The sequence below is a fragment of the Pelophylax lessonae genome (assembly GCF_965119305.1).
Source record: "Pelophylax lessonae genome assembly, chromosome: 6".
NCBI classification, from domain to species: Eukaryota; Metazoa; Chordata; class Amphibia; order Anura; family Ranidae; genus Pelophylax; species Pelophylax lessonae.
In genome coordinates this window covers 175,932,675-175,957,834 of record NC_138773.1, presented here as the reverse complement: position 1 = coordinate 175,957,834, position 25,160 = coordinate 175,932,675, and the positions used below count along the sequence as shown (strand labels likewise).

At 41.9% G+C, this 25,160-nt stretch overlaps 1 protein-coding gene across 1 annotated transcript in view; it reads right to left on the bottom strand.

Annotated features, from left to right (window-relative positions):
• The window catches only part of PFKL (phosphofructokinase, liver type), a 206,591-nt gene extending 181,954 nt beyond the window's left edge, over positions 1–24,637 (bottom strand). The window contains exons 1-3 of the mRNA XM_082260714.1: positions 24,323–24,637; positions 16,280–16,353; positions 5,642–5,719 (exon numbers count right to left, since the gene is read on the bottom strand). Coding sequence (XP_082116840.1) covers positions 5,642–5,719; positions 16,280–16,353; positions 24,323–24,407 — 237 coding nt within the window. The 5' untranslated portion in view covers positions 24,408–24,637. The remainder of the gene's footprint in view (positions 1–5,641; positions 5,720–16,279; positions 16,354–24,322) is intronic.
• Positions 24,638–25,160: the final 523 nt, after the last annotated feature.

Sequence of the window (25,160 nt, the reverse complement as noted above, 5' to 3'; positions counted from 1 at the left end):
GCCAGTTTAGAATTGCAAATAAGGTCTCAAACTTGTATAACCATGAAACAAATTAAGACAAATGTTGATAGACTTTCACCTCCATATCAGCAAATAAAAGTATTTAATCAAGAAAGACCCAAGGCTGAGGATAGTTACAACTTTGTATGAGAAACTAAAGTGTTGATAACCCCACCAAGACAACTGACTACCCTTGTTGTTTTAAGGCTGAAATGACCCTCCCCGAAGACAGCCAGTATTTACTCAGCTTTAAATATAGACAATAGTGGGACCCTATCATTAATTACCTACCTAAATGAACTCGGTTACAGACCCAGACAACCTCCCAGTATATATAATTATTATCCAACAATCTCATCAAGCAAGTTGTAATAAACTAAGGATGGAAGTTATCAATGGGAAATTCAGATTATCTTCAAGGAGAGATTCATAAAAAGAAATGGGTCGTCTGCCAGGTCACAAGTGCCGTTTCATGAGATACCATAATAAAGGACATGATGCATTCCTATCAACAGATTACAATAGAGCTTTTGCATAAAGATCATCGAAATAACAGAGGAAGGCGTATTATTGATGAATTAATTCGATTTACATCATGACTGATAACCACAAAGATCCCATTTTCCTATGGCCAGCAGGTTGAAAAAACAATGCACCAGATAAGTTATAAAAGAAAAGCAGCCACCATATTACCTTCAATATGGCTCATATTAACTCTAAAAAAAAACAAATTAAAAGTTCCATATTCAATTTTACCAGGCAGTCTAAATCTAAATCCTGTGATTAAGGCGATACCTGGTGGACAGGTAAGAAATAACCAATTACCACCCACATTTAAACTAGTCAATCAAAAAACAGTCAATATTGGAGTAGGTGTTGACAATACAGACAATGGTTTCAAATTGTATAAAATTCAATAAAAATAACACTTAGAAAAGACACTTTCTTGATCACACTGATGTAAACACTGATCGCTGACCACTGCTGAGAGAGGGGGACAATCGTATTGCCGAATTCTTGCCCGAGACAAACCACCATCTAAGGCTGGCCATACACTATACAATTTTCTTGTTCAACTTTCCTTTAGATTTACCAAAACCATGTAATATAGGGTCAAACCTAAACACTTTCAATTCGTATGCAATCAGGCAGGCCCTTGCACTACATAATTAAAAGGTAAATCTAAAAGGAAATTGAATAAGAAAATTGTATAGTGTATGGCCAGCCTTATCCCATTATACCACAAACATTTTTCCTCTGGAAGACGTAGTGAGAAATAGGCAAAAAGTATCGCTACAAACGTTCCTCTTTCTTTCTAAAATCTTGCCAACAGTTTGTCACCAGTTTTTATTATAATTATTATTTAAATTGTGCAGGATGATTTATTCTGCTAACCTTTTTCTACGTATTTATCTATTTTGTATTCTGACATTGTATGGTGGAATTGTGTGCAGATGTAAAATCGCACCATTCACACCCCCCTCACGATCTTAAAACAGCATGTCCTCAATTTTTACAGAGCCGTTTTCTGCTCACTCACAGCTGTTAGCAAATATTTGTCAACGTTGTTAAGGCTGCTATACAACTATAAACACAATGTTTTACAATGTATCATTTCGTTTTTAGATCAAAAGGAATGAACTTCTGTCTGTAAGTGAGGGCAGTTTAACCTCTAATCGGTTGTATACTGCCAAAAAAAAAAAAAACCCTGCAAGACAAAAAAGGCATAATAAGCTAGTATGCATCGCATACTAGCTCATTATGAAATACTTACCTTAAAACGAAGCCCCGACACAGACCACCGGACACCGCTGTGGGAGCTGACATGCTCCCTCTGCGTCTCTTCCGGTTTAGGCGGCTCCGGCGCTGTGAGTGGCTGGAGCCGCACGGGAGTCACTTTCCAGGCAAGTGTCCAGCAAGGAACCGGACCTTCAGAGCGCATGCACCACTAGCGTCAGCGACTGCATGCAGGGTAAATATCTCCTAAACCGTGCAGGTTTAGGAGATAGTCATTGTACCTGCAAGTAAGCCTTATGCTTACCTGTAGGTAAAAGTAAAAAAAATGACTATACTACCGCTTTAAAGACTAAGCCTTTTTCTGACACTTGTGTCTTACAAGTTAAAATCAGTTATTTTTGCTAGAAAATTACTTAGAACCCCCAAACACACATAATAATATTAAATCTAAATATATACATACACAGTGCCTTGCAAAAGTATTTGGCCCCCTTGAACTTTGCGACCTTTTGCCACATTTCAGGCTTCAAACAAAGATATAAAACTGTAATTTTTTGTGAAGAATCAACAAGTGGGACACAATCATGAAGTGGAATGAAATTTATTGGATATATTTCAAACTTTAACAAATAAAAAACTGAAAAATTGTGCGTGCAAAATTATTCAGCCCCCTTAAATTAATACTTTGTAGCGCCACCTTTTGCTGCGATTACAGCTGTAAGTCGCTTGGGGTATGTCTCTATCAATTTTGTTCATCGAGAGACTGAAATTTTTGCCCATTCCTCCTTGCAAAACAGCTCGAGCTCAGTGAGGTTGGATGGAGAACGTTTGTGAACAGAAGTTTTCCGTTCTATCCACAGATTCTCAATTGGATTCATGTCTGGACTTTGACTTGGCCATTCTAACACCTGGATATGTTTATTTGTGAACCATTCCATTGTAGATTTTGCTTTATGTTTTGGATCATTGTCTTGTTGGAAGACAAATCTCCGTCCCAGTCTCAGGTCTTTTGCAGACTCCATCAGGTTTTCTTCCAGAATGATCCTGTATTTGGCTCCATCAATCTACCCATCAATTTTAACCATCTTCCCTGTCCCTGCTGAAGAAAAGCAGGCCCAAACCATGATTCTGCCACCACCATGTTTGACAGTAGGGATGGTGTGTTCAGGGTGATGAGCTGTGTTGCTTTTACGCCAAACAATGTTTTGCATTGTTGCCAAAAAGTTCAATTTTGGTTTAATCTGACCAGAGCACCTTCTTCCACATGTTTAGTGTGTCTCCCAGGTGGCTTGTGGCAAACTTTAAACAACACTTTTTATGGATATCTTTAAGAAATGGCTTTCTTCTTGCCACTCTTCCATAAAGGCCAGATTTGTGCAGTATACAACTGATTGTTGTCCTATGGACAGAGTCTCCCACCTCAGCTGTAGATCTCTGCAGTTCATGCAGAGTGATCATGGGCCTCTTGGCTGAATCTCTGATCAGTCTTCTCCTTGTATCAGCTGAAAGTTTAGAGGGACGGCCAGATCTTCATAGATTTGCAGTGGTCTGATACTCCTTCCATTTCAATATTAATCGCTTGCACAGTGCTCCTTGGGATGTTTAAGACCCGGTTCACACTTCTGCGTGTGCCGGGTTCGCATGTCATGTCGGAGCGCACTGCTCCGACATGACATGCGATCAGCTGTGCGGTGCGAGTTTAGCCATACAGTTTGTATGGCTAAATTCGCACCGCACCCGCAGCAAAGACGCACAGGAGGCATTTTTGCTGCCGCATCAGGATCGGATCGCACAGCGGTTCACACTTGTGCGATCCGATCCTGTGCGAACTGCACGATCGCACTGCGATATGCGATCAAACTGGGGGTGTCGTTAAGATTACATTGACACCCCCAGCGGATCGCATATGGCAGTGTGAACTGCCGGGGGTGCGTGTGCGATGCGGGTACAGGCTGCGAATTCGCAGCCTTCCCGCATCGCAATAGTGTGAACCGAGCCTTAAGCTTGGGAAATCTTTTTGTATCCAAATCCGGCTTGAAACTTCTCCACAACAGTATCTCGGACCTGCCTGGTGTGTTCCTTGTTCTTTATGATGCTCTCTGCGCTTTAAACGGACCTCTGAGACTATCACAGTGCAGGTGCATTTATATGGAGACTTGATTACACACAGGTGGATTCTATTTATCATCATTAGTCATTTAGGTCAACATTGGATCATTCAGGGATCCTCAATGAACTTCTGGAGAGAGTTTGCTGCACTGAAAGTAAAGGGTCTAAATAATTTTGCACGCCCAATTTTTCAGTTTTTTATTTGTTAAAGTTGGAAATATCCAATAAATTTCGTTCCACTTCATGATTGTGTCCCACTTGTTGATTCTTCACAAAAAATTACAGTTTTATATCTTTATGTTTGAAGCCTGAAATGTGGCAAAAGGTCGCAAAGTTCAAAGGGGGCCGAATACTTTTGCAAGGCACTGTGATATATATTACACACACACACACACACACACACACACACAACTAATATATATATATATATATATATATATATATATATATATATATATATATATATATATATATATATATATATATATATATATATATGCAGAGACCCTAGAGAATAAAATGGCGATCATTGCAATCTTGTATGGCACACTGTATTTGCGCAGAAGTCTTTCAAACGCAGTGTTTTTTGGGAGAAATTACACTTTAATGAATTTACAAAAAAATGTAAACAGCAAAGTTAGTCCAATTTTTTTGTAGACTGTGAAAGATGTTACGCTGAGAATCATGATCTTTATTCTAAGCAAAAAAATTGTTATTCTTATTTTATCCAGAATCGTGCAGCTCTACTGCTAATTCAACAAACCTAGTGTCTCGAGAACTAATTTTAAGTGTATTATGACTTTCTGCTCTTTTTTGATCGGTTCTAATAGTAACTCCCTGAATGTAGTGTCCATACTGATATAAATATCTTTTTGTTTCCTTTTTCCTATACTGAAGGAGCAGGTGTGTCTCTGCCTCTGTTATATATACTATTTTTTGGGATTCTTAGCCAGAAATCCTTTCCAGTATTTTGGATACTAACTCTTCAAAATATTCTTGCTGGGTAAATATGTTAAGGTAATTTCTCTTTCTCTCCCTAGATCGATCAAAAAGGTATAGACTCTGCTTTCTTTGATAGTCTATGGAGCACTTTTGATTATATGATAGGTTTTATATATCTTTTTATATTAGGACCACTGTCCATCTTTGCCTCTAGACCCTTGTGTGCTCCAACTGGGACTTTGGCGCCTGGTTGTCTCCCCATAGATAGTTAAGTATCAAACACAACAGATTTTAAAGAGATTTTTTTTTTTTTTCTCTTTCTGCACTTCTTGATGATGTAAGTCTTTGAATTTACTTAGGAAAAAAAACTCTCTTTCTCAATTTCAATTTTATATGTGGACTTATGATTTTTTTTATTGCCTATATGATTTGCATCACTTTTTTGCTCTGTCATGTTGATGATGTAAGTCTTTGAATTTACTTAAAGACTTACATCATCAACATGACAGAGGAGTTTAATTGTCCCACCTATGACACACCCTAATTTTTAGCTCCTAATTTTTTCCCTGCAAAAATATGTGCATTATTTTTTTCACAAAAAGGTGGCCTTTAAGATTGTTACTACTTTTACCAATTACATTTGATATTCAGAAACACTTCAGGAGAAAAAAAAAAAAACCCCACACATTTACTTGAACAAAAAAAGCTAAACAATTTGTAAGAGGAACAAAGTGCTAAATGCTTTAATATGTAAAAGATACATGCAGTGTTGAACTGAACTATTGTCAGCAACTCATGCTTCACAAGTATACAATATTTTCATTACTATACCTTATTTGCTTATTATACTTACCAACTGGATTATATTGGATACACTTAGCCAGTTTGCCTGCTTGATACAATCACCTCCTTCAACCAATCCTTCATAGCCCTGCAAAAAAAAAAAAATTATATATTTTGGCAAAAAATTCTCTATTTACATTTCTTTGAAACCGCATGGTAACGCAGGTTATTGGACTCAAGCCCTTTCACACTGCAAGCATTTCTGAAGCATTTTTTTTTAATGCCAACTGCCTCCGAGTGAGACCCTTTTGATCTGAAGTCACCAATGTAATTACTGACCTCCTTTATCAAATATTTGTAACCCAGCTAGGTGTTTTTCGAAACATTTTGAAGACTTTTAAATGTACAATCATACGATGTCAAGTCTACTTTTAATTCAAAGCAAAATCAAGACAGTCCTAATCTGGGAAAAAAATTATATCCCCAACTCTAAGAAAATTATTAAGCAAACGCTTTCTCTTTATAAAATGAACTTCTGTAGCTCAAGGGTGCCAACAAAACGTGACCCAAATCTTTGGTATCCTTAGCTAAATACAGAAAACTCCAACCCTAGACTCATTTATACTAGTAACAGTTTCAGTTAGAACCACACATACTTACTATATGTAGGATGATATACGTTTACAGAAAATCAACAATGAAAAAAAAAAAAAAAAATATTCATTGGATTGGTTTAGAGCTGGTTCACACTACCACTACCAGAAAGTTGCCCCGTGACTTGAAGAGACTTGTTTAGAGACTTGTGCACTACTTTGAAGAGACAGGCGACTTTGTCTGTGGGGAATGCCTGGCTAATCTCTTTCTTCTTCCTGGAAAGTCTGATAACAAGTCGTGTCAATTAAGATAAGGAGGCAACTCCCATTGAAGTATATGGGACAGTCGGATCACAGGTCGCTTCAAAGTAGTACAGGACCCTTTTCTGAAGTCGGAGCAACTTCAGTAGTGCCAATTAAGACGGCACTGATTGATTAACATTGCTTTTGTTATGTCAAGCTACCTGGGGCAACACAAGTTGCCTCACAAGTCGCGCTAGTGTGAATGGGCTCTTATTCTCCCAATATGTTACATGGTAATGAGGATGCCAAAAAAAAAAAAAAAAACCCACACAAGTGATGTGCGGAATATCCAAGTATTTGCTGTATGCCTGTTTTCTTACTTTTTTTTTTCCTGGATTGTAAAAGATGCAATATTTTCTCTATTTCTACACTCTATTCGTCAGTTTAAAAAAGAATTGCATAGTCATAGGTCTGGTGAACTGAGCAAAAACACATGTTCTATTTCTCTCCTGATTGTTCTTTTATGATGGTGTGTAGAAAAATAGCATATTATTGCCACCAGATGGAGATGAAAAAAACACACATACACACACACACACACACACACACACACACACACACACTTTTGTAGCCAGATATACAATGTAACACTTCTAGAGAATTAGAGAGAACAGGTAAACAGCCCTTTTCACACAGAATTTCCCATCAGATCCGTTTGTAGTTTTTTCTCAGGCAGATGTGAATAAAAGTTTGATGTTACTCTAGCTGCAGGTGGATTACCTCAGTCCATTTGGTCTGGAAAAAAAAAAAAAAGGATTCCTTTTTTTCTCCAGAGCTAAAACATGACAGACCGGAAGTGAAAGTATGTAAACGGATCCATGTCCTGCCTATAGACCCAACATGGGTTTGTGGTAGAAAAATACTAAAAACGGACATAGATGTCACAAAAGTAATTGTCACACCGTTCCATCTCCAACTCATCAGAGGATCTGTTCACTAATCTGCTGCAGATATTATGGAGGGCGACCAGGTGAGCAATTGGCTCATTTACTTGTGTACGGCATGCCCAGGCGCAGCGTTTCGTCGTGCTGACTTCTTTAGGGGCGTGACAGAATGATGAAACGTTGTGCTGGGGTGGGTCAACAGGAAGTGATATCATCCAGCTGTCATGGTTTTTTGTTTGAGTTGTTTGTGTTAAAGGTGCTGGCACAAGGACAACTTTTACCGTCACTGAAGAACTGTTTGATTTACCGATACAACACTGAAGAGCACAGAGCACTGCATGGACAGTTTGATGGACATTTGATTTCAGGTTTGGATTTATTACTTTTCACCTTATCAATTATATGGTTTGTGATTGTAATGGAAACATATTTAATAGTTACCTAGTGCAGCTATACTGGAATGGGAGCTTTTTGCCCCCTTTTTCCTTATGGGATGGTGGTAGGGAAAAGATTAATTAGGCTTGATTATTTAGGTTTATGATAGGTTTTAAATAAGGCTCTGTTACTTTGGAGGTAAAGGTTAGGTTGACCTTTTTACTGTAAGGGTCAAGATAGCCCCCTTCCCGCTCAAATTTCCCGCTCTTTATGCTGGTATCTGGGGAGACTAGTTAGTGTATCTGGGGAGTTTTAGGCCTAACCCTATTTTTAGTTCAGAATGAGCCCCTTCTCGCTCCCACCTGACTGCCCACAAGTTTATTCCAGAACCGATTCTGGGGGTATTTATTGAGGTGCCTATGCCATCAGAGCTCAATCGTTTTCAGAAATCAGAAACTGTGGTGTTCCCCTCCCTCCCTCCCCTTTGGCTTTTCGCGGCCAAATTATTATGTGGTAGGGCCACCTCTGCTGAGGCAGAGAGGGACGAAGTATTATGTATAATGTTATTGGTTTATATGCGATTTTGGAAAATTATTTTAAATAAAAATCTGGTGTTTAAACAACCTGAGTTTTTAGTGACTAGGTTGTTAAAGTTTTGTTACGATGTTGATGTGTTTATTTATAAAATCATTTTTAAACCAGTAGTAAACGGCCGCGGCCTTATTTATCCAACGTCAATGTCTGGTGTTATTTATGGTTATAGGGTTTACATTATGGATGTGTTAATTACAAACAAAACTCCGGCCTGCCATCCCATACACACTATGGTACTTACACATTCTTTGCATGGTGATAGCAGCGGCTTTGTTTAAAATTTTTTTTACCAAAAAATGTTTTTGGAGCTTGTGATAAATATTGGCACTTTTTAGTCATGGGCACAGGTTATTTGACCGATTCATTTATATGTTATTTTTTGATTTTTTAAATGGCCTCTTAGTCAGTGTTGGGGGTAACTAGTTATAAAGTAACTAATTACAGTAACTAAATTACTTTTTTTGGTAACTAAGTAAAGTAACTAGTTACAATACTAATATTGGTAACTACACTGCTTTACTAGGCTATAGGAAGTAACTACACTACTTTACTAGACTATAGGAACGCGCTTTCCTGCGTTACCCAAGCCGTGCGATACAATCGTTATTTCGAAGAATAGAGAGGGATGAAGTTTATGACTTTTTGTTGCACTTTATGTTTTATTCTGTTTTTTTCAGGTTTTGTTCTCATGTTTCCCAAAGCCTGTGTTTATACAATAAACTCTATGCAGAAAGAGTGTCATATATCTTCTTCTACATGGTCAATTAAGAAAGAGGACAGTAAAGTAATAAGTAGTGAAGTTACTTTTCAAATGCAGTAACTAGTAAAGTAATCTCATTACAATTTACAGAAGTAACTAGTAACTAATTACATTTTTTGAGTAACTACCCCAACACTGCTCTTAGTATACTCTAACACCATAATAATCCATAAAAGAAGCCACATATAAGCAGGTGCAAATTAAGTTTTAAACTATTACAGGTGCATGCATAGTGATAGGTCTTCCCTGTTTGTTTTTTTTGTGTCAATAACTACATTTTCAGATTCAATGAAATGTTCAGATAAGTTTACCAAAACAAAAGAATGAACTTTGCCTGCCTAATAGGATAGCCTGAACTGTGTTTGCACTTCCCATATCCTATCAAATTACTCTTTGCTATGAAATGCATTTCTTTATTTTGCACACATCTTTAGACAGAGTGGGTTTAAAAGCAAAAGACCTAAAAGGCAGGTATAGGTAAATACAAATAAAAAAGGGTAAAGCGTTAACTTGGAGATGAACTACCATCATAAAGTGCCTGGGTTTAGCCGCTTTCCAAGTTCATATTAGCCATTTTTTTTCAGCACTCCGTATTTTCATTGGAATGTTTACGAACAAGGCTTTTTTTTTTTTCTCTTACAAGACAAAGTACCATCAGGATCCTCATAGGAAGAAAACCTCATTATAATGCTCTCCTGTATGAAATTATGAAATTGTAATAATTGCATTAAACAAAACTGTTGTAACCCAAAAGACCAGCAGAATTTTTACACATCAATTTACTATGAATGCAGGGATTTGTGATACTACTTTTAGGAATTACATTATAAGGGTCAGCTAGCCAAATAATTACCCTGCATTAGGGCCGATTGGCCTCTTTCACACGGCCGGTCCGTATGTCCGTATATCACCCCATCAGTTTGCGGGTGATATACGGACATAATGCATGTCAATGGGATTGCGGATGTCAGCGGAGGACAATCCGATTTGTGTCCTTTCAGTTCTGTTCTGTTTTTTGGAACGGGACAGAACCCTATTTTTCTTCCGTTAAAAAACAGAACGGCTGCAAAATCGGATGTCAGCGGTGTCATCCGCAATCCCCATAGACATACATTATGTCCGTATATCATCCGCAAATGGATGGGATGCTATGCGGACATACGGAAAGGATGACACAAGTGTCATTCGTGTTTAAAAAAAAAAAGTGCCGGAGCGGAGGAAAAAAAAAAAAAAAAAATTGGAGCGGCCGTGTGAAAGAGGCCATTAGCTTTTTACACTGTATAATTGCTGTTTAAATGATTCCTGAAAAGACATCACGGAACAAAAGCTTTGTCCCAAAAAAATACATAGGCCTCATTTCAGTATTATAAGTATTAAAGTAATTTCTGAAATAGTAGGCCTGCTGCTAAAATATAGCTCTGAAGCTTAACTGGTTAAACACAAATTCACATTATGATGCATGACATCGGGCATTCTTTTCAATGGGCTGCCCCAAGCATGATAAAAAGCATCAAAAGTAGATTTTTGAGTTTCGGCCATTTTTGCCACAGGCATTATGTGAAAAAATATGCACCTGCTTGCAGCCTTTGGGGTAGCATTTCACAATGACAGCACAAGCATGACACGTGTTTCAAACCACTTCCACCCCAAACCTGCTCATCCATCCCTTATGGACCTTGCTTGTGTGCAGTTATGTTAGAACAGGAAGGGGCCATCCCCAAACTGTTCCCACAAAGTTAGGAGCATGAAATTGTCCAAAATGTCTTGGTATGCTGATGCCTTAATAGTTCCCTTCACTGGAACCAGGGGGCCAAGTCCAACCCCTGAAAATCAACCCCACACCATAATCCCCACTCCACCAAATGATTTGGACCAGTGCACGATGAGCAAGTTTGGGGTAGAGGAATGTGATTGGCCTGCACAGAGTCATGACCCCCAACCTGATGGAGCACCTTTGGGATCCATTAGAGCGGACCAGGCCTTTTTGTCCGACATCAGTGCCAGACCTCACAAATGCTCTTCTGGAAGAATAGTCAAACATTTCCATAGACACGCTCCTAAACCATGTGAACAAACTTCCCAGAAGAGATGAAGCGGTTATATCTGCTAAGGATGGGCCAACTCAATATTGAACCCTACGGACTAAGACTGGGATGCCATTAAAGTTCATGAGCATGTAAAGGGAGGCATCACACTATATTACCAAAAGTATTGGGTCTTATGTGCAGCATATGTCATCTTATGTGCAGCACACAGTGTGTGAGCTCAGGCCGGCCTGGAGTCCACTCTTCCTGTACGAGGATGAGCACTCAGGGCTGTGTACTACATGCGAGTGCTTCCCCTAGGCCTGGGCATGCCTAGAGCTACAACCTTTCTCCACCCCTCCTCAGCAACGAAGACAGATTAGATACACACACTTACTTAGGCATGTATTACACAGACACACTAACCTTGTCTTGCATCACAGTGACCTTTTCTAATCGCTCATCTTTTTTTGCGCAGCTATATTGTGTAATCTGGCCATTACAACTTTGCACATGCGGATCCAGTGCTCTAGGTGGATCATTTGGTTTAAAGGTTGCCACAGTTGCAACATAAACCCCCAGCAATCCCACGGTGCTTTCCTTGCAGGGTCTTTGAAAACATGTAAATGAAATAAAACTCTCTAAAGTGCTGGGTGCTCATGCATGCGATTGGCGTCATTTACATTGCTTTCACTATGGCACCAGGTAAACAAAATGATTCCTCGCTAGAGCAATATGGGCGCATGCATGGGTTTGGGAATCATTTTGTTTTCTGGGTAGATTTCCCTCGTAATAGTTGTCACCAATGATATAAAAATTGAGGAGTTCACTACAATAGGGATAGGACACACAAAATCCTGCATGCACAGTAAGATACTCTGTGGCTTCCTGGGATGTGTAATATAGGTGCCCCAGGATGCTGGGTGAAGTGCGATAACATTCTCGCCTAGTTGAGAACCTAGGAAGTAGGAGGGAGAATTCCCCAAAAATTAAAAGCCATTTCTTATTTTGAGAGAGGGGGTGTAGGGACGAGATGGTGGAAAGTGACCAGGCAGGTTGAAGGTCCACTTTAAATGTAATCTGCTATAATGCATTGGTTTAAATGATTTGATATATCCCAAGCTGTAAATAAGTCTGGGAAAATGTGTGTGTGAGAATGTGAGTGTATATTTAAATCAGCCATAACTTTATGACCACTAACAGGTAAAGTGAATAACCCTGATTATCTATTTACAATGGCACCTAAAAGTGTGTAGAATATTATAGGCAGCAAGTGAATAGGTCGTCCCTGAAGTGGATATGTTGAAACCAGAAAAGAAAAAAAAAATGCAAAAAAGGGCAAAAGGTCTAAAAAAACTTTGACAAAGACCAAAAATTGGTTTTATTAAAATGTTTTCAAGCAAGAATGAAACAGAACAGCAAAACAATCGTACTGCACATGCAGTGTAATAGGTACATAGATGAACCCAAATGTCAGAACTTGACTGTTCAGTGAACCCAGTCCAAGTTCAGAAGAGAGTAAAGTACACAAAAATGAAGGAATCGATGAAGGCGAGTCCATTGTCATGGTGACCAGGACCAAATTGTAAAGGGTGGACAACTGCTTCACATCAACTCTAAACTGCAGCTCTTGTAGGATGTTCCTGATCTGCAGTGGTCAGAAACTACCAAAAGTGGTCCGGAGAAGAAAAATCAGCACAAGGATCATGGGCTGCCAAGGCTCATTGATGCACATGAGGAACAAAGGCTACCCCGTGTAGACGGATCTAATAGAAGAGCTACTGTAGGTCATATTTTGGAAAAAGTTAATGTTGGCTAAAACAGAAAGGTGTCAGAACACACAATGCATCGCAGTTTGTGGTGTATGGGACTGCAGGGCCACAGACCAGTCAGGGTGCCCATGCCAACCACAGCCAAAAGCGCCTTCAATATAGAAATTGCCCAGTAAAGTTTGATAAAATTTGGTCAGGTTGGATAGATGCATAGGGTTCTAGGGGTGATGCCGTCTCTCCTCCTGGACTGAATGAGTTCTAATCTAGGGAAGAAGGTTTGCCTGAAGAGTAACCCAAAGGTACCACATCCCAAAACTAAAGAGCAAGAGGAATCAACCCCCAAAATGGGGAAGATTGGGGATTTTTTAGGTGCCAGTAATTTCAATATTAACACATCATTTAAAATATATAAAATGTATTAGTGCCAATTTTTTTTAAAATCCAAACAAAAACTGGGAGTAGACAAACATACACCATAGTTAAAATCAATTTGTTGGTTGTGTACATATTGAGTTCATATACATATATTTGCAGTTGTGTCATGGAGTAGCAATCCCGACATGTTTCACCAAAATGGTTTCCTCAGGGGATAGATTTTAAGCTACTTCCAAGGTGATGCAAGTAGAAATTGAAATGCAATATATACAGAGTATAGGATTGGTTCTGGTCAAATCAAGATATGCATCAGAGGATAAATTGGTCAACTGAGTGTTTTGGGTATATACACAAATTTCCTAGGGAACACAAGGGTATCTTCCAATCCAAAGTGTAAATTTAAATGCAATTACCCGGTAGGATACAAGTATAAAAACTCCAAACTGGGCACAACTTGAGTTGTCTCACAGCAGAATTGTCACTGCCAGAACAACCAGGTGTGGGGATGCACTTGCCGCACCTGGTTGTTCTGCCTGTGACACAATTACGCTGTGAGACAACTCAAGTTTGTGTGTATACCCAAAACACTCAGTTGACCAATTTATCCTCTGATGCAGATCTTGATTTGACCAGAACCAACCAATCCTATACTCTGTATATATTGCATTTAAAATTTCTACTTGCATCACCTTGGAAGTAGCTTAAAATGTATCCCCTGAGGAAACCGTTTTGGTGAAACATGTCGGGATTGCTACTCCATGACACTACTGCAAATATATGTCTATGAACTCAATATGTACACAGCCAACAAATTTATTTCAACTATGGTGTATGTGTTTGTCTACCCCCAATTTTTGTTTGGATTTTTTAAAAATATCGACAATAATACAAATTTTGTATATTTTAAAAGATGTATTAATGTTGAGAGTCCTAATCTAGCGCTATGCTATGCCCCACTCCTTTTATATTCTTGTGTATGATTTTGTTGGTTCCCCCTCCCCTGCTTTTTTTTTTTTTCTATAAACCCTCCCTTTACTGTTTTTTTCTTTTTCCCTTCTATCTCTTCCCACATTTTTTTTTTATATATAAACACTGTCCTCCCCTTCTGCTGGGGCTGAATTTACAGTTTATGTAGCCGATTTGTTCATATTCTGTATTGACTGGTTAACATTGTGTTTTCCTGGGAGCATTAAAACAATGTTCACTTCTTGTATCTTCCATCATCCAGTTGATTTACAATGACCTTTTTTTTTTTAAAACATGCCTTGTTAAAAAAAAAAAAAAAAAAAGCGCCTTTAATGTGTACGTGAGCATCAGACATCTGGACCACAGGGCAATGGAAGAAGGTGGCCTGATTTGATGAATTCAAGAATAGTTTGAGGAACACAACAATGAGTTTGAGGTGTTGACTTGGCCTCCAAATTCTCCAGATCTTAATCCAATCAAGCGACTGTTTGATGTCCTGGAAAAATAACTACAATCCACGGAGACCCCACATCACAACTTACAGAAAAAGATCTGCTACAGACAGCTTGGTGCCAGATACCACAGCATACCTTCAGAGGTCTAGTGGCTTCCATGCCTCGACGGGTTATGGTGGGTGGGTGGGTGGATAATGTTATGGCTGATCAGTGTATATTGTCACCTGTAAACCATGCAGGAGATAGCGATATTCAGGAACAGCCCAAGCTAGTTTTTTCAGTTCTTTTATTTAGCAAGGCAGCAAACAAACACTGTTTTCAATGCAAGAGGGCTTTGCATAGCATTAAATAAAACATTGCTCATCCAAAACAAACAGGCAGCTCTGGTACCTTTTAGTGTTCCATCAACCTTTTCACAAAGCAGCGGGTTTCCAAAGCAGAAAGAGAAAGAGAGCCCATAATCAGTTAGTTCTCAGATATTTGGGTCTGTACGCAGCTGAGACTAATAAGAAGGCCAGGCTATCAGGCAAGATGTGGAACTAAGCCCCGTACACACGCACTGATTGTCGGCAGAACGATCGGCCGTCTTTTGTCTGGTGCTGTCCTGTCGGTTGAAAAGTGCTAAAGACTGCACACGAATTTTGTTGGCCAACAACAGCCGACTGCAGAAGCGATTTCATGTGATGGTTAACTTTCCGTGTGTTTTTTCTTCTCTGAGCATACCCAGTCTTGCTAATCTGCTGTTTGTCGGCCGAATTCTGTACTGACTGGCGAACAATCGGCCGTTCTGGTGACGGCCAACAAAAATTTTAAAGGCTGCACACCAGATTCTGTTCGGCCGAAAAGTCGCAGTCGTTTGTCGGAAGCATCATACTAACAAGCCGACAATCGGCCGATCGGACGGTGGCCGAATATTTACGGCCGACAATCGCTACGTGTGTACGGGCCAATAGGTATCAAGGCTTTAGTGCCGGTTCACATATATGCGATGCGGGAACCCTGCGAATTCACTGCAGGTTCCCGCATCGCATTCAAATCGCAAGCAGTTCACACTGCCATATGTGAATCGCTGGGGGTGTCAATACAAAGTTAACGCCACCCCCAGATCAGTTCGCATATCACAGTGCGAACTGACAGTTCAGACATGAATCGGATTGCATTGGTGTGAACCACCATGCAATCAGATTCTGCTGTGGACCCAAAAAAAAGGGTCATGTGCGTGTTCGGTCCGAATCCGATGCAAATTCAGCCAGACAATCTGTATGGCTGAATTTGCATCACACAGATGCAGTGCGCTCCGAATCACATGCACTGTCATCGCTATAGTGTGAACCGGGACTTACCCCCAAACAAAGTTCTCAAAATTTCCATAATTCTCCAGGACCCTGAACAGAACTTATTAGGATTCCACATCAATCATGAACCCTGGAGCCCCTTCCATGTGTGTGAAAAACATAGGTGACACAAACACCGTCCACAACCCTGCTGGCCAGTGCCTCAATACTGCATGTCTTACATCTGTGACAAGTCATAAGCAGCTTATATTTATTGACGCTTTAAATTAATGCTCCGCACCGAACATTAAAAAAAGCAAAATGAAAACATACCTCATATACATGAAAAACTTTAGCACCAACATAAATACCCATGCGAGTAACAGCACGAACTGCAGCATTCATTCCTGAAAAATAAAATACAATGACAAATTAGTTAGTTCAAGTCTTTATGATTGTCTTTTCTGATTTATGAGATTTACAGCACAATTATAGTACAGGACTAAAAATTTTGTTGTAACAAAAATTCAGAGCTCTGTATGGTCTAGGATACAAAAAAGTGTACATCACAAAAATGTACATCACAAAAGTAGTCTGACAAAAAGGACAGAGTTTAGTTGCTTTGAACTAGGCCACTCTTCTGGTGAGAACTTATAGAGTGTACAACAGGAGAGCCTCATGTATACAGTAAGGGCTCTTTCACACGGTCCGCTCCGTAGGCGGATCCGTGTTGCTCAGCGGGGATCGCGGATCGACGGCGGGTGACAGCTCCGTCTCCGCTTGCAGAGCGGAGAGGGAGGTGTCTCAGCACCCGCTGCCCTCTATGGGGAATCGGATGAGAGCGGACCGCTTGTCCTCTCTCATCAGATCCGCTCCGCTCCGATTACTGAACGGATGGAAAAATAGGGTTTCCATCCGTCCAGATTTTACGCACAGGATCGGATGCGGATGGCAGCGGGTGTCAGCGGAGGTGTCTCCGCTGACATCCGCTGCCCCATAGAGCTGCATGGAGGATCCGATCAGATCCGCCTAAAAAACTGACAGGCGGATCTGATTGGATCGCCCGTGTGAAAGAGCCCTAAGTGTGGCATGAGGTGGTCAAGCAGCAGATCTGGGAAAACTTCAGTTTCCCATAATTCTACAGTACACTTCAGAGCATTCTCTTACTGTTTAAGGAGGCATGAATTGGAAAAAAAAAAAAAAAAAAAAAAGGATCATCTGCCATTCATTTTTACTGCCTGCCAAGGTGGACATTAATTGCATGGGTTCAGAACAGACTTCCAGGTGTAATACAATAGGTTTTGCACAATCGTTTACATATACATGGCTGCTCTATGCATGTGCTTGGGGTTTTTCCATTTAACCACTTGCCGACCGCCGCAAGTACATATACTGCGGCGGTCAGCCCCTCACAGGCAAAATGACGTACCGTTACGTCACTAGCCTGTGAGGCTCTGGGCAGCGGGCGCGCTCTCGCGTGGTCACGGACCCCCCCCCCCCCGCGTGTGAGCGGCGGACCCGATGTCCGCCGCTCACCCACAATCGTCCATGACAGCGGGAGAAAGGCAGGCGGCTGATGTAAACAAGCCGCCTGTCATTCTCTCCTGTGTAGGAACAATGATCATACGGTTCTACTATGTAGGACCGTTGATCATTGTTCCTACACCTCAAGCCACAGCCAATCACAGAATCACGCCCCTAGGGACACACACAGCCCCTCCCTCTCAAAAAAAATGTTAACCCCTTCACTACCAGTGTCATTTTACAGTAACAGTGCATATGTATAGCACTGATTACTGCAGTAATGTCACTGGTATTACCAAAAGTGTCAAAAATGTCAGTCAAGGGTCCGATCTGTCCGCCCCAATGTCGCAGTCCTGAAAAAAAAAAAAAAAAAAAAAAAAAATCGCAGATCGCCGCCATTACGCGTTTAAAAAAAACAACAAAAATTACAAAAATCTTTCCCTTTGTTAGTAAACGCGATAACTTTTGCGCAAACCAATCAAAATACGCTTTTTGCAATTTTTTTTACCAAACATATGTAGCATAAAACAAATTGGCCGAAAATGTTAAAAAATATCGATTTTTACATTTTTTTGGGGGGGAATTTCATATAAAAAAAAAATGTGAAAAATATTGTTATTTTTGCAAAATTTACGCTCTTTTTTGTTTATAGCGCATGATCAAAAAAAAAAAAAAAAAAAAAAAATCGCACAGGTGATCAAATACCCCCAAAAGAAAGCTCTGTTTGTGGGAAAAAAAGGACGTCAAATGTGTTTAGGTACAGCGTCGCACGACCGCGCAATTGTCCGTTAAAGTCACGCAGTGCCAAATCGCAAAATACCCCCTGGTCAGGAAGGGGGTAAAATCTACCGGGGCTTAAGTGGTTAAATTTTATAATCCCAAGGGGGCTAAAAAGCCTATGTGCTAGAACTGGGCAGGTGACAGGTACTCTTTATTAAGACATAAGTGAGGCCTAATGTCTCCTCTGCCCTATGATCCAGTCGATCAAACACAGGCTGTGCTTGACTGTATACAGTTGTACTTGGACATTCCAACATGACAATGATCCTAAACTCAAGTGCAAGTCAACTTGTCATTGGCTACAGCAGAATAGAGTAAACGTTCTGGAGTGGCATTCTAAGACTCCTGACCTTCATGACATTGAGCCACTCTGGGAAGATCTCAAATGTGCAGTTCATGCAAGACAGCCCAATAATTTACAGGAACTGGAGGCTTTTTGCCAGGAAGAATGGGCAGCTTTAACATCTAAGATAAAGAGCCTCATCCACAAATACCACAAAAGACTTCAAGCGGTCATTGATGTTAAAGGGGGCAATACACGGTATTAAGAACTGGGGTATGTAAACTTTTGATCAGGGTCATTTGGTAGTTTTCTTTGACATTATGATTTAAAAAAAGAGTAAAACACAGTTGATTGATAATAAATGGCTTCGGTCAAAGACTAACCATGAGTGAGAAAAAAGGTATTGGGTTATTCATATTATCTGAAAAATGGCCAAGAAATAAAAAATTCTGCCAGGGTATGTAAACTTATGAGCACAACTGTAAGTGATCAGGAGGTTCTAAATCCATATCAATTTTTGTTTAAAATTGATATGGATTTAGAAAACAAAGGCACCCGAGCATGCTGATCAAAACTGCAACAAATGCACAGCTGCTGACACAACTTTGGCTGGTTTACTTCTTCAGACTTTGGACGTACAAGACACATACAAAAAGGGCAGAAGAAGTTATTAAAGCGGTAGCGTACTCTGCTTTTTAACTTTTACCTACAGGTAAGCCTATAATAAGGCTTACTTGTAGGTAAAATTAATATCTCCTAAACCTGGACGGTTTAGGAGATATTCACCCTGCATGCAGCCGCTGATACCAGCAGCGCATGTGCTCTGAACGTCCGGTGTATCTTGCCGGACCTTCAGAGCTCCTTGCCAGAAAGTAAACTCCCGCTCGCATGCACGGGAGTGACGTTATCGCGGCTCCAGCCACTCACAGCGCAGGAGCAGCCAAACCCGTAAGAGACGCCGAGGGAACATGTCAGCTGCCTCAGCGATGTCCGGGCGACCGTGTCGGGGCTTCGTTCTAAGGTATTGCATAATGAGCTAGTATGTGATGCATACTAGCACATTATGCCATTGTCCTGCAGGGTTATTTATTTATTTTTTGAAGGGGGAGATACAACCACTTTAAGCAGATGAAATACACATGAGAGTTGTTTTCTCCTGCCAAAAGGATGTGTATTGCTATATATTCTATCCCAAGATTTACACAGGACAGTCCTGCCTGGCAGGCTAGGGGACTGGATGTTGCTCTGCTCAGTTTCACTTTTCATTTACAGGTCTTCTTCTAACCCCCACCCTGGAAATGGAAGGTGAAAAGATGAGCAACAGAATAATGAGCGGATTACTGTTCTCTCCTCCCATCGGCATGCTTCTTCTGCTGCAACAGACCTAACTAGTTCCTTGAGCTTGGCTGTACAGGGACTACAAGAGGCTGGTACCAAGTCAAGTTAACCACTTAAGCCCCGGAAGATTTTACCCCCATTCCGACCAGGGGGTATTTTGCGATTCGGCACTGCGTGACTTTAACGGACAATTGCGCGGTCGTGCGACGCTGTACCTAAACGAATTTGGCGTCCTTTTTTTCCCACAAACAGAGCTTTCTTTTGGTGGTATTTGATCACCTGTGCGATTTTTAGATCACGCGCTATAAACAAAAAAAAGAGCGTCAATTTTGCAAAAATAGCAATATTTTTCACATTTTTTTATATGAAATTCCCCAAAAAAAAAATTTAAAAATCAAAATTTTTTTACTTTTTCGGCCAATTTGTTTTATGCTACCTATGTTTGGTAAAAAAAAAAAAAAAAAAAAAAAAAAATCGCAAAAAGCTTATTTTGATTGGTTTGCGCAAAAGTTATCGCGTTTACTAACAAAGGGAAAGATTTCTGTCATTTTTGTTGTTTTTTTTTTTTAACGTGTAATGGCGGCGATCTGCGATTTTTTTTGCGGTACTGCGACATTGGGGCAGACAGATCGGACCCTTGACTGACATTTTTGGGGTTACCAGTGACATTTCTACAGTAATCAGTGCTATATATATGCACTGTTACTGTAAAAATACACTGGTAGTGAAGGGGTTAACTTTATTTGGGAGGGAGGGGCTGTGTGTATCCCTAGGGGCGTGCTTTCTACTGTGATTGGCTGGGGCTTGAGCTGTATGGACACTGATCAACGGATCTACATACTAGATCCGAGTGATCAGTATCCTAACAGCAAGGAGAATGACAGGTGGCTTGTTTACACAAGCTGCCTGACATTCTCCCTCTCCCCCGCCGATCGCCGAGTGACCGGCGGACATCGGGTCCGCCGGTCACACGCGCGGGGGGGGTCCGTGACCACGCAGGAGCGCGCCTCCGGGGGCGCGCGCGCGCTTCCTAGACCCTCACAAGCTAGTGACGTAGCCCTACGTCACTTTGCCTGTGAGGGGCTGACTGCCGACGTAGATCGGCGTTAGGCAGTCGGCAAGTGGTTAAAGCAGAGCTTGCAGTAAAATATAAATCTCACCTATGGGTATGGGTCTGATGAGGGCTATTCTTTTCACATTATTATTTTTTTTTTTAACATACTGTCACTAGTGCAGTACAGCATCATATAACTGGTGACAGTATTAAGAAAAAATAAAACCCCACCTAATAATTTTTTTTTTTTACATACTGTGACCAGAGCAATACAGTGTTACCATAGTAACATTGTACTACTCTAGGAAGGTGATTAGGATTTTTTTTGCACATTATGATTGCTTATACCAGTGACGATAACTGTTATGAACAAATTTACTGAATTAAATAGATCCATTCAGTGTGTATTGTTGTCCGGGCCGGGACAAGGGTTTGGCAGCAGCTGCCCTGGGCACTATGGAGTCATGTGAGGTGGGGGGGGGGGCACCACAAGGTAAGAATGGTTTAAGGGGGGGACATTTGGGAAGGTGTGTTAGGAGTGGTGATTTGGGAAGATTTTTGTTGGGGGGGGGGGGGGGGAAGAGAAGGGATATGTGCAAGGAGGGGAAACTTTTTTTTTTTTTTTTTGGGGGGGGGGGGGGGGGGGAGTGCTATTAGGGGTGATTGGCGGGTATTTGTGCTAGAAGGGGAATTTTGGGTTAGGATAGGGAATTGGGGGAGGGACAAATTGTTCTTGAAGAGAACATTTGAGGGGTAGAAGATCTTTCCCACTTGGGGAATTTTTTTGTGGGGGGGGGGGGGGGTTTGTGCAGGGGGCATATATTGCTGACACATAATGCTCATACATTTTGGTGGGGGCACAATTTGGCATGTTCGCCCTGGGCTCTAGAAGAGATTGTTCCGGCACTGATTGTTAGGATAAGCCACAGCTCATCACATGGTACAGTTGGGCTGGAATTTGCCCTGTCTGTACTATGTGATCACTGTGACCAATCACAGAGATCAACACAATAGTACACAATGAATGGCATGAAAGAAAGCCATCCACAGAGTGCAATTGTCATGTGATCTGCTGTGATTGGCTACAGCAATTACATGGTGCTGGCTGCAGGCTGGTACACTGATCTGTTATCCGCTGTTTCCGGTGGACACAGCAGGTGACAGATTGTGCTGCAGCTTCCGCCTGACCGTCATTTGACTGTAGGCCAGGTGGGAAGAGGTTAAGCTACTTACACTGCTTGTTAAAAAAAAAAATAAATAAATGGAAAACATATATTTAGGAATGTATTGTTCCAGAGCTAGAGGCTAGTGTAGTGCTGGCTGTGTCAGGGATTGGTGTGATGGAGGTTTTAGCACATTGCACTGCTTGTTTTTCTTTCCAAGTTTATTGAGGTTACCGCACTGCAGCGCGGAGTGCTGCACGCTGACATGCGGTACTATCCAGTGCTGCATTACACACCGCACATTACACCACCTCTGGAGTTGTGAACAATTGTATTCTGTGTGCCCTAGCAACGAGCTGCACTTTTTCAGTGTGGAAAAAAAAAATGCAGATCGTTGCACACAGTGCGAACAATGCTATGACAGGCTGTTTATTAAACTGAAATCATTGCAGGTAATCGCTGTCTGTGCCGACAGTCTATCATTGCAATGTACAGGCTCTATGGCGACTGCTATTCGCACACAGCTGTCAATCCCAGCCATAGCAATCCGATTCTTGCTGCTTAGATCCGCAGTGTGGCTAAAGGGTCTGAGGGCTCATTCAAAATGTGCCTATTATATTTGGTCAAACATTTAACTCACCCCTAATGGGATGGCTGCAACTGCTTCTCTTTGGTGAGGTGTGTGTTGTTAGCTGGTATTGATGATGTTGCTACTGGCAACTGGTTTTCCAGGTTTGCGTCAGTCAGTCTGGAGCGCAGTCGACTCTTTGTGGTGGTAAGTTTTGAAAAGAACTGCTGGCGGGTACAACTGGCTGGTACTGGTGGTGGGTACAGCTGGCTGGTATGCTGTGGGTACTGCTGACTCAGGCTGGTACTGTGCTGTGGGTCCTGCTGGCTCAGGCTGGTACTGCTGTGGGTACTGCTGGCTCAGGCTGGTACTGTGCTGTAGGTAATGCTGTGGGTACTGCTGGCTCAGGCTGGTACTGCTGGTGGGTACTGTGCTGTATGTACTGCTGGCTGGTACTGTTGTGGGTGCTGCTAACTCTGGCTGGTACTGCTTTGGATACTGCTGGTTCTATTGTGGGTACTGCTGGCTCTGGCTGGTACTGCTGTGGGTATTGCTGGATCTTAGTGCCCCCCATCAATGCAGAGTGATTAGTGCCCCCCATCAATGCAGAGTGATTAGTGCCCCCCATCAATGCAGAGTGATTAGTGCCCCCCATCAATGCAGAGTGATTAGTGCCCCCCATCAATGCAGAGTGATTAGTGCCCCCATCAATGCAGAGTGATTAGTGCCCCCCATCAATGCAGAGTGATTAGTGCCCCCCATCAATGCAGAGTGATTAGTGCCCCCCATCAATGCAGAGTGATTAGTGCCCCCCATCAATGCAGAGTGATTAGTGCCCCCCATCAATGCAGAGTGATTAGTGCCCCCATCAATGCAGAGGGATTAGTGCCCCCCATCAATGCAGAGGGATTAGTGCCCCCCATCAATGCAGAGGGATTAGTGCCCCCCATCAATGCAGAGGGATTAGTGCCCCCCATCAATGCAGAGGGATTAGTGCCCCCCATCAATGCAGAGGGATTAGTGCCCCCCATCAATGCAGAGGGATTAGTGCCCCCCATCAATGCAGAGTGATTAGTGCCCCCATTAATGTAGAGTGATTAGTGCCCGGGAATTAGAGCACCTCGCCCTCCCCTTCCCCTCCGGAGGCAGCCCAATGGTAGGGCCGGCCCTGGGCCCCCCAGGATCGGCCATGCAAAGCGGGGACAGTGTCCTCAGTCCAGGGACATCTGGTCCCCCTAGCACAGGGGGCCGGATCAGATGACTTCGGGGGCCGCAGGTTCCCCACCCCTGATCTAAACGCACATCGTCTGTGCACCTGCTCCTGAGGGATGTCACATTGTTGACATATGACTGGGTCTGTATTTACTTATATGGGCTGCCTGAGCACAGCTCCAAGGAGGATCACACGCTGCAAAAAGCAGCTAATATATATATATATACTCATTACTGAAGAGGAGTAGAGAAAGGGTGCAGCTCTAGGCATGCCCTGAGAAGCCTCCACATAGAGGAAGCATTGTAGTGGCAGGAGAAGAGTAGAGAAGAGTAGAGCTCCTCCTGCACTCACATATAGTGCTCATCCTCCTCATACAGGAAGAGCGGAGTGTAGGCCAGCCTGAGCTCACACACTGTGTGCTGCACATAAGACGATAATGTGATTTCCACTGACCTTGTGCATCTCCCCCGCTGGTTAGGACGGCCAGAGCCTTCCCCGCTCCGGACATACGGAGACTCTCTAGGTCCGGTGCAGCCATGGTGATGTGTGTGTCTCTCTCCCCTCAGTACGGTGATACAGATGATGCGAGCGACCCCCGGACCTGGATGCAGAGCACTATACAGGAATGTGCGTGCCCTACGTGCTGCTTCCTATTGGAGCGACCTTCGCCCCTCCTCACAGAACCAACCGCCAGCTGTGGGAGTGTGCTGAGTGCACGAGGCATTCCCTGCTATGTGGGCTCACTGACCTTTACTACCGCTGGAGGAGGATGTTTGTGTGATAATACGTAGCATAAAGGAGGGGGGGGGGGGTAGAGAATAGCACATGGCATGGTGGAGGAGGGGATGGACAATAATACATGCCATGGGGTTGGGGGTTGATGAATAATAATACATAACTTAACATGGTGGAGAAGAGATGGATAATAATACATGGCATGGTGAAGGAGTGATGTATAATAATACATGGCATGGGGTTGGTGGTGGATGGATAATAATACATGGTGGAGAATAATGCATGGCGGGGAGGGGGGCATGGCATGGTGGAGTGGTGATGGATAATAATACCTGTCATGGTGAAAGAGGGATGGTGAATAATACATGGCATGGTTACATAGTAGGTGAGGTTGAATAAAGACAATAGTCCATCCAGTTCAACCTGTATAGGTGTGTGTGTGGCTGTAATCATCTCACATAGCCCTGAATGTTCTGATCCTTGAGATGTACGTCTAAGAGTCTTTTGAAAGCCACCATACTACCCGCAGAAACCACCTCTTGTGGTAGGGAATTCC